Below are 10,843 nucleotides of genomic sequence, written 5' to 3' on the forward strand. Positions count from 1 at the left end.
TATTCTAGGCACCTTCCCCACCTCCTGCTTGGTTTTGCCTTTGAAGGAGCTTGGGCAGAAGTACTAAGTCAACAGTCAACAGCCTCTGCTAGTAGATTTAGAAATAAGAAAAGAGGCCGGGTGCAGTAGCATATGCCTGTAATCAGCACTCCGGGAGGTGGATCAGTTGAAGTGAGGAGTTTGAGACCAGCCTGGCCAGACTGGTGAAACCCTGTCTCTACTAAAAATACAAAACAAATTAGCCGGGCATGGTGGCACGCACCTGTAGTCCCAGCTACTCAGGAGGCTGAGGCACAATAATTGCTTGAACCTGGGAGACACAGGTTGCAGTGAGCCAAGATCGCACTACTGCACTCCAGCCTGGGTGACAGAGCGAGACTCCATCTCAAAAAACAAAACAAAACAAAAAAACAAACAACAAAAAAAAGCCCACAAAGAAATAACAGAAAGTCTGTCAATTAGTTGAATTATTTATAAAATATTTCTTTTGCCTTATATGTTTGCAACATTGAAAAGATGCAGATGTAACCTATCAACAGATGCAGGTTACTATAAAATTAAGTTTCTTTAAAATTTAAAAAGCACACCTCCCTCCCTTGTCCCCATCCATCATGCTCAACAGTTCTGATTTAAAACATACACTTTGAAATATGACTACTTCAAATTATGAGAACCACGAATTTAGGTAATTGATTTCTTCTCTCAGATTATTCAGTGTATACCCTGGAAATATGATTAATTAGGCTTGCATGTATAACAACACATACTGATTTGAGAAAAACTAATGCTGTGTTAAGTAACTTGGACCTTTAGTTTGGTTCTGCAAAGAAATTTCTTCACACTGCTTGGTGTATTATCTTTCCCTCAGAAGAAGCTGAAATTGCATTTGCTAACTAATTGTTGCTTCACTGTTTAATGGCAGGGGAGAGACCTCAGTTGATCAGTGAGCAAGTTTGCTAAGCACCTATAATGTAACAATCACGGTTCCCCACTGTCTTAGTCTGTTTGTGCTGCTATAATGAATGACCACAACCTGGATGGTGTAGACAACAAACATTTATTTCTCACAGTTCTGGAGGCTGAGAAGCTAGAGATCAGGGTGCCAGCATGGCTAGGTTCTGGGAAGAGATGGCTTCTGTTATGTCCTCACTTGGCCTTTCATTGGTGACTGCAGGCAGAGAGGAAGCAAGGGATCTAGTGTCTCATCCTCTTGATAAGGGCACTAACCTCATCATGAGGGCCCCACCCTCATGCCCTCATCTAACCCTAATCACCTCCCAAAGGCCCCACCTCCTAATATCAGTGCAGTGAGGATTAGGGCTTCCACATATGGATTCTGGGGACTACAAACATTCAGCCCCATGGCACAGGCCATGGTGAAGCAAAGATAATTGAGGACCACGAGGGCCTCTGGGACTCATGGTTCATAGAGAAGCAAGTACAGTTTTGGAAAACAAATAAAACCTACAAAGAGCTCTAGAGGATTGTAGAGGGAATGACACTTTTCATAAGCAAAGATCAAGGGGCTGGAAGGACGTGTGACATTTAGGAAATGGTGCCCAGTCTGACTATAATGGTGGTGGCTGCTGCACCTTCGGCCCCCCTTGCCTATGCCGTTGCGCAGTTGCTGCTCCGATTATGATTGTCACTCCTGGCCTCACTAACCAGTTGTCTTGAGACATGGTTCTGCCCTGAGAATGCAGCCTCTACAACCTGTACTTTTTCCGAGATCTTGAGGAGCCAAAACAAGCTCCCCAGAGACAAGAGAAGAGGGTACACTGAGGACTGCCTGCTTCCTCCTGGCTACGTATCAGACTGGTGTTTGAGGAGGGTGCTCTCTCCTGCCACCTGCAGGATACCGGGCCACCCTTGGGATGTGCCCAGTGCAGGAATGCTGGGGCGAAGGGGACTTCATTGGGCAGAGGGAGTCTTTGGGTGTGGAAGGGTCTGGGGTAGAGGTGGTGGACCCTATCAGTCATCACAGACGCGCCCTGGGGATGCTGGCGCCACTCCAGCCGCGTGGTGGGCAGGCATCGGGGATCCGTTCTAAAGAGATAAACAAGGCATGGATTTGGGAGTGTGGGAGGCAGGAAGGCTGCATTCCGAGCCATCAAATGCAATGGCGCCTTGATGTGAAGTTGGGGAGATGGAAGGCAGAAGTGCCCCCTCTGCTTTGCTGAAAACTGGAGCTGCTGGGTGAAGACAGGGTGATTACCCACATCTGACTTTCCTCTTTACATCTGGGGTGCCAGGGCCTAACGATCCTTCCCCCTACCCCCATTTCTCCAGGAAGCCTTGAAATTCTTTACCAAGCAGGGTGCCAGAGTTCCTGGGGCTTGCCTGCAAATTAGGTCCTCACCAGCATCCTCTCTTCATTGTGGGACCTTCTCATTTCTACAGCATTTTCCATCATGCCAAAACCTAAGACTAAGGACCCTCAGCATCCTAACGTACCCAGTGATTGTCTACACCTCCTGAAGTTTCCTGTCACCTTCTTTTCAAGTAGCTTTGCCATTAACCGGGCCCTTTTAAGCAGGTTGCTGAATCCCAGTTGTCACCTCTATAGCAAGAAGGACTAGAATCAGATAATTTCTAAGATCCCCACCAGGCAAAGAGGAGAATACCAGCATCCACTCAGACTTTTCCTACACATATCGGCTCCTGTAGAAAGTAAATTGAAGGGAAATGGGAAGGAGAGACGGCATGTATTGAATTTCTCATTAGCCCCACTGCCTGGTTCTCATTAGTGAGCCTTCCGGGTTACAGGCACCAAGGGCCAGGACTTATTTTCATGGCTGAATAGCACATGTGAAATGTAGGCGATTTCTAATCCATATTATATGAGCTCCACACTTTGCTATCTTATAAAGTAATGGGCAACGCTCAAGGAAAACCCCATCAGAATGACGGGCTAATCCTTCAGGGGGAAAATATTGCTGTTCTGCATAAGCTTTGGCTCTCTGCTTAATTAATCCCTAAAACTTTCAGACCTTAATGAGAATAATTAGACTTGACAGTACTGAGCTTAATGCACAACTACAGACAACAAAAACCGTGTTCGGTTTATAAGCTTCCCAGAGCTTGCTGAAAGACAGGCTAATGTTATTTACAGCGGCCTCAGTGAGGGGCCGGACGAAGGTTCGGACTGGAAATGTGCCTGACTCTCCCTGAGGACAATTTCTCTGAGGAACGGGGTACTATAGCCCCCTTTTGTGGCTTTCCCTCCATAACAAACTGTGGTCTAGACAGGACCTGGCTAGAAATTCCCTTATTACCACCCCAGCCAGACTCCATTTATCATCACCTTGAATGTAATGCTCGTGCAAAACCTCCAGGCCTTTCCCGTTCACATAACGAATCGAGGGAGGCAGAGCTCTTACGGCGCTCCAGCCATTGTCTGCCCGCTTCTGGAAATACCTCATTTTCCAGAAAAGCATTCATTTGTCAACAGAGGGATAATGCTAAAACCTTAAAGACAAATCGGCCAGAAGGCAGGGGTGGGAGAAGCAGGCAGGGTACAGCCTGGGAGAGACGGCGGCTTTGCCTCGGTGCAGTTTATTTGATTTGTTAGCCTTGTGCCAGCCTCAGTCTTCTCCAAGAAGAGGTTTAAATCTCATCTTGAAATGGTTTGAGCGCACACTCCCCAAACAGAGAGTCCAGAAGTTTCCCTCTGGCGCTGCAGGGATGACCGAGTTAATTTTGTCTGTATCCGTAAGAGGCTTCTCAATGAGGGGCCAAATAACCGTACAGGTTCTGGGTGTTGGATGAAGCCTGTCCCCAAGCTTGGGCGAAGCTGTTGGAGTTGGGCATGCAGACTTGAGCAGGAAAACCATCCCACCTGGTGAGATGACATTAGGAATCCTTCGGAATAGGGATGGATTTCCGCACATTCCATTGGTTCTGATTATCGTAGGAGATAGGAAACTGGTGATCAAAGCTACCTGAACCATTCTCAAGATTATAACAAAAGTGATAATGTCCATATGGAGAGAAATTCTTCTCAGAAATGAGAAACTGCAGATAAGCAAAATGACTGTCCAGTGCTTCTCAGTTTTGACATAATCTATGAGTCCGGAGTTCTTGCAGATCTAAGGAGATGAAAGGAAAGGGGTGCAACATCGAGATTCAAAAGCCAGCATGTTACCTTTTTAAAAACAGAAATCAATACACACACGTGCCTGTGTATACACACATACACACAAAGCAATGTGAGGACAGGAACTTTGACCCTGGAAATGGCACTAGGCTAGAGAGCTTCGTTTTTAATTTTCAATCAAGGATCTAAAACAGACTTCAAAGGGCATTTAAGCTGACAGTTTTATTTGCTCCTTGAGGAAGAGGAAAGATGAATAAGCGTAAAGACAGATCATTCGCAAAATAATTGCAGCCCTGACATATCTAAATGAGTTTGTAAAAGAAAATACAGTGGCAATTGATCTTATTAATTAGAGATGTACCAGGATGGTAATACCCACTTATCCACAGATTGCCTGCAGCTACAAAAGTAAAATAAAATAAAATAAAATAAAATTAACCACTTTCTCCTGGAGAACACAATTTCTTTCCCTCCCTGCTACAGAAAGTCAGCTGGGAAAAAATCCCTTGTGATCTCCTCTTCTCTCTGCAGTGGGTAACAGCCTTTAGAGGGCAGTGTGGATGGCTTCCTTTCTGCCCGTGGAGCTTTGGGTTTATGCTGGATTGCACGATGCCTCACATGGTGCAGTGGCTTGTCGCAAGTGATTAAACATGTAATCTGACAAACAAACAAAAATGGGCTACAAAAAAAGGGAGAGCTGCTTTTCAAGCCTGTATGTGTCATTTACCTGCGAAGAACGGCAGTAAGAGCCATGGCAGGCCCGACTCTGCCCAATGCTCATTCCGTCTCTGTTCTTTCCATTATCTTATTTCTGTGAACAATTGCTTAGCATATGGAATACACTTGAATAGAATAGCCCAGTGATAAAATGCTGAGTGACGATTGGGTGGCAGCCATCTCTGAGTGCCGTCCAGCCCTGTGCCATTGGAGGTGAATCTTTAGGTTGCTGGATTTGAAACTTACATAAACACTCACTGTATTATTACAGAAGAGAGAGAGAAGGGGAGAGAGAAAGGAAGAGGAAGAGGATGAGAAGAGGAAAGACAGGAGGAAGGGAAGAGGTGGGTAAACAGTAAATTGTTTAGCACTGGAAGAATCATCTAGTGCTACTCCAGTGATTTCAAAGGGTGTGTGTGTGTGTGTGTGTGTGTGTGTGTATTTTGGGCACTTGTGGGCAGGGGGATCAAAGTGGGAGTATAGGCACAACAGTGTTTATAAGGCAAGTAGGAACTAAAACCCAGCCTTTGGTGTCTCACCAAGATGGACACAGTGGCAGGGCCCTGTATATGCCCCTCAAGAGGGAGATTTTTACTAATTTGCACTAAGGCCTAGTGGGGCCAGAGGGTGAAGAGTGGTGTGATGTGAAAACAAAGCAGGGCAACAGGTTTGATATTAAAAATGACCCATGTCACCCTGACCTTCCAACTTGTCTGGAATAGAAACACTCGTGGCCGGCAGACTCCAAGTACATATTGATATTACCCACACAAAGTTAAAAAAAAAATACATGAAGTAGTGAGGTATAGTGGTGGTGTGCATCTGTAGTCCCAGTGACTCAGGAGGCGGAGGCAGGAGGATGGCAAGTTTGAGGCTGCTGTGAGCTATGATCGTCCCACTGTACTCCAGCTTGGGCAGCAGAGCAAGATGCTGTCTCAAAAAATAAAAAAAGAAGGGCACGATTCTTTCAAAAGCAAAAGACATTTAACGTCGCTGTGACTGTGCCTTGACTTTCCTGGAGTAACAAGATTAAATTTATTATGAAATTTCAAATTAACTTTAAAGTAGAACTTGACAGCTTTTGCAGGATGCAGGAATGCCCAAGCCCATCTCACTTTTCTCTTGCCTCCTGGAAGCAGGATCTTTATTGAGGTGTGAAGAGCAAATGTGGCTCATTGGTTCTTGGTGTCACCTGCTACAGGGACTCACCAGTTCTGACCTCCAAATCAACCAGGGTGAACGCAGATGCAGGAGATGCTGTGTGAATGCTGGGGAAGGCCGTGGAAAAACACAGGCCTGAGTAGCCGACAGGCCCCAGTCAGGGAAAGAAAAAGAATGCTCCCAACAGATCAAAGCCCACAGTCTCTTAAAATGGAAATGAACATTTAAAAAAGGCCTTTCTCAAGGGAGAAATATGCAGTAAATCAGAGCTTTTGAAAGACAACTGGGGCCTGTGCCGGTTTTGAATAACTCGTCGTTTAATAAATGTTCTATTTTGACCCTTTAGGGAAATATACAACTCCATCTGAAACTTATGAGCCAAAATAATTTAACTTTTTTTTCATCTCATTTTATAAGTTTTGTGATGGAGACAAATGATCTGGAAGCTTTCTTTTTAAGGGTTTATGATGAGGCGAGGTCATTTAACGAGAGAGAAGTGGTTTTCTCTGCACACCAGCTCTGACTCGCTGAGTGTTTGGCTAGTTAGTCCTAGCATTTGAAGTCAGGATCCACAAAGAGGAAGCTGTGCATGGAGTTTTGAGGAACTGTTCTTGGTTTTCTTTGTAAGGGCTTCATGATAAGCATGTAAACATGCTATACTTATTGTAGATCATCTCTTCTAACGTGTATGTGTGCGCGCGTGTGTGCGTGTACATAGAACATTTGAAACTGTATATCAGTGACTGTGCCTTGACTATATGAAGCTATATGTCACGCATCCTCTGTGCTGGTGAGAAGGAAGTACTTAATATATGCTGGAATTAAGGTGTTGGATGTTCCACATATTTTCTAATCCCTAGGATCCTGGGCACACAGTTTGTCCACAATATATTCCTGTTGCCTTGTTGTGCTGTTTTATAAAATCTTACCCATCTTCAACTGCCTTTGGACTGATGCATACGGGACCTGAGAGATCAGCTTCCTGTCCACCAGATCCTTGAATTGTTAAAAATGTTACAGGCTCATTTTACCTCCGATGAGTGGGTGCAGCAAAATCCCGGGAGCAGATGTCCCTCATTTACTCACATTGCTCCATCCCATCCCTTTCTGCTGGGTCCTGAGAGCAGCCTTCTCCCTGGCACCCAGCTGGGATTCCCACTAACCCAACTCAGGTTCAAGGGCTGAGGGAATTCAGGATCTGAGGGATGGCTCAAAGACCACATGGAGTTCGGTTTTGCATGTTTTCTTTGAGTGCCGGCCAGCAAAGACCGTGGCCTCACATAATTTTTCTGCCGGGTGTGGAATAGTGCCATAGAAAGATGATTCATGAGAAGAAATTGTCAAGTTTCTGCCTGGAACTGAATGGAAAAAACTTGGTTGAAAAAAATCCCAGACATGCACACAGAAGATACATAGGACCAAATTTATATCTTTAGCTTTGGGAATCTACATTCATTATTTCTCTAACTTGACTTGAAAATGGGTAAAAATCTGGCCACAGTGCTCTTGTTGGGTTATAAAGAAAATTTTTGTTTTTATATTAGCATCTGGCCCATAATAGTTGCTAATATTTGCTTTGTGTTGCTCAGTTTATAAGGTGTTTTTTTTTCCTGTGTATTTAAATTGCATATTAGACCTGAATATAGGTATTTTTTCTTTTACAATGAGAAAACTAAATCTTTGTGAGAGCCACATGGACAATACCAGTGTAAGTAATTTAATCCAAGCCCTCTGCATTCTGCAACCTTTGTTTCAGCCACAAGGTGATTCTATTTGGTGGTTGCATTTCAACAGCAAATCTCTGACACCAACTGGGTGTCCTACAATTCAATTCCATACATTTTGACATTAACTACCCCGATGTAACATCAGAACTCACAAGTTAAAGGGCAAGATCCCTAACAATACTGCCCTTACTCACATTCTAGCTACAAAGAGGGTCCGCCAGGCTACCCTCACTTCAGTCTGACTTGGCAACAAATTTGGGGGTTCCCACAACTCCCTCTGGCTTAAGAATTCAATAGAATGGCTTATGAAACTCAAGTAAGCACTATACTTACTGTTACCCTTTTATTATAAAGGATACAGATGAATAGCAAGAGAAAGAGATACACAGGGCAAGGCCATGGGGGTAGAGCGGGGTGCAGAGCTTCCATGCTTCCATGGACCCTTCATGGAATCCAGGTGTGTTGCCTTCCCAGCACATGGATGTGTTCACAAACCAGGAACTTCTCGGAGCCTCCCTGTTTCAGCATTTTATTAAGGTCTCATTATATACACATGACTGATTTAAATACCGGTCTTGGTGACTGAACCCAACCTCTAGTCCTTCTACCTTCCCCAGAGGTTCAGAGTGGGGCTGAAATTCTAACTCTTCAGTCATGTGGTTGGTTTATCTGGGGACCAGCTCCCATCTTGAAGCTATCTAGGAGCCCTGTAATAAGTAACCTTATTAGCGTAAACTCAGGTATGGTAGAAAGAGGCTTGTTATGAATAACAAGACAGTTCTATCATTCAGGAAAGTCCAAGGGTTGTTGAAACTGTGTGCCAGGAACTGGAGATAATGACCAGTTATTTTCTGTATAATGTCGGTAGTAGGCATTCCAACTAGGGCCAACAACAACATCTTCCTTTTTTGTAGGTGCAAGCTGTCCCCCACCTCAAGAGGTGGGTTTATTTTTCCCTCTCTTGAATGCGACTTGCTTTGTTTTGACTCACAAAAGTGACATTCTAAAACTTCTGAGCCCAAGCCTTTCAAGAACTGGCAGCTTCTAATTTTTCTCTCTTAGAATGCTCCCTTTTAGGAGTCAGCTGTCATGCTTTTAGGAAATTCAGATGTTTGGAAGATGAAGAACTGTATTGAGAGAGAGCCTGAGGGATGAAAGACCATCTTGGAAGTTCCAATCTCTGCCAAGCTCCCAGCTGAATGCAGCCAGATCAGTGATGCCAGCTATACCATATGGAGTAGAAGACCATCCTAGCTGACCTAAGTCAACTTGCAGCATTCTGATATGCCATAAATTACAGTTTTAAGCCTAAGCTTTAAGTTTAGGATGGATTGTTGCACAGCAGCAGTTAACTGAAACATGGGCCCATCAAGATCCTTCTGAAAGTTTAGTATTTTGGCAACAAATTATTACAAAATGTCCTTCCCAGACGCACCTCAGTTAGGTAGGATTCTATTATATGCAGAAGAATGTAAAAGTGAGGCTGAACATAAAAAGTTTAGAGCAACATATCCTGTATTAAAAAATTACAATATTGGACCTGATTAATTTTGATCGTGTTTTCTCCAATGTTTCTTTTACCTGTCTTCCTGTCAGTCTTTTCCAGGTACTTTTCTGTGTCCTTCTGATTCACTCACTTGGTGAGTCTAGTACAATAACTAACTATAAATTAATGAAACTCCTTCCTAAACATCTACACAAGGACTTACTTTTCCAACTAGGTTTTGTTTCTCATTACAGATATCATTTTCATTACCTACATGTTTTTTAGAACTCTGTACCCAAAGACCCAACAGTGCAGTGGTATTTACAGAAAAAGGAAACTTACATTCTTGTAACCAGTTAAAAAAGAGAGAACCGGGTTGGCAGGGTGGATCTACTTCATGCAGTCATCCAGGGACCCAGGCTTCTTATATTATCAGCATAATAATCAGAGTAGCTGCCATCTTCTAGGTCAATGTTGGGTTCCTATGGTTCCTGGGAGATGGAAACAGTCATGGACAGCTCATGTGCAATATTTTGTACCAAGGTCTGGAAATGACCCACAGTACTTCTATTTTCTGTTAAGAACCTAGTCCATGGCCACGCCTGGTAGTCCCCAGCTGGGTAGCCATGTGCCCAGATGCCATTTTACTATTATAGAAGCCACATACTCAGCTTCCACATAATACAAAAGAAGAAACAATACGTTTTGGTAAATAATTAGAAATATGTGCCACAGACCATACATGCCATGGAATACTATGCAGCCATAAAAAAGGATGAGTTCATGTCCTTTGCCAGGACATGGATGAAGCTGGAAACCATCATTCTCAGCAAACTATCACAAGGACAGAAAACCAAACACCGCATGTTCTCACTCATAGGTGGGAATTGAACAATGAGAACACAGGGACATAGGGCGGGGAACATCACACCCTGGGGTCTGTCGTGGGGTAGGGGGGCAGGGGAGAGAGAGCATTAGGAGAAACACCTAATGTAAATGACCAGTTAATGGGTGCAGCAAACCAACATGGCACATGTATACCTATGTAACAAACCTGCACGTTGTGCACATGTACCCTAGACCTTAAAGTATAATACAGATAAAAGAAAGAAATATGTGCCACAGACATGTCGCAGTCTTTGAAAGCAGTTTTTAAAAAAATGGAAACTGGCATTCAAACATCTAAACAATGGCAGCGGGATCATTGTAATAATCGCTTTGGCTAACAAGGGTAATACTTTAAAGTATTAACAAGGCTAATCCTTTAAAGGGACGAATCTTTTGTTTTATGCGTGTATAAAGTCTGAGATGTTTGTTTCAACAGTTCATTAAAGTATTTTTAGTCATAACTAATATTCTACCGCTTCGTGACTTCTATCTTCTTCTAGGAGCCAAGCCTAAGAAGGCATCAACTCAACAGCTTCAGGTCCCAAGGAGATGTGGTATAATTGGCACACAGCAGTTCACATTCTGCCCGCTAGCTACTTCAAAACACTCCTCAAAGAAGTATGCAGAGCCATTTCCTCCTATTTTTGACTTCTCACAGCCCTATTCCTTGTATTTTCACCAGTGTTAACTTGTGAGGACAAACTAGCACCTCATCTTCTTATTTTGTGTGGCTTACAAATTGCCACATATTAAATGGACATATTTGAT

At 43.6% G+C, this 10,843-nt stretch overlaps 1 protein-coding gene across 1 annotated transcript; it reads right to left on the reverse strand.

The window, feature by feature from the left end:
- Window positions 1-1,038: 1,038 nt before the first annotated feature.
- On the reverse strand, window positions 1,039-6,336 carry LOC108521272 (uncharacterized). The gene is made up of 3 exons (XM_017860994.1): window positions 5,940-6,336; window positions 4,824-5,070; window positions 1,039-4,088 (listed from the first exon to the last, which is right to left on the reverse strand). The coding sequence occupies exons 2-3, from the start codon at window positions 4,875-4,877 to the stop codon at window positions 3,585-3,587; spliced, it is 558 nt and encodes a 185-aa protein (XP_017716483.1). The 5' UTR covers window positions 4,878-5,070; window positions 5,940-6,336; the 3' UTR covers window positions 1,039-3,584.
- Between the last annotated feature and the right edge of the window lie 4,507 nt (window positions 6,337-10,843).

This window comes from Rhinopithecus bieti, unplaced genomic scaffold (genome assembly GCF_001698545.2).
Source record: "Rhinopithecus bieti isolate Rb0 unplaced genomic scaffold, ASM169854v2 scaffold_58852, whole genome shotgun sequence".
Lineage (NCBI taxonomy): Eukaryota > Metazoa > Chordata > Mammalia > Primates > Cercopithecidae > Rhinopithecus > Rhinopithecus bieti.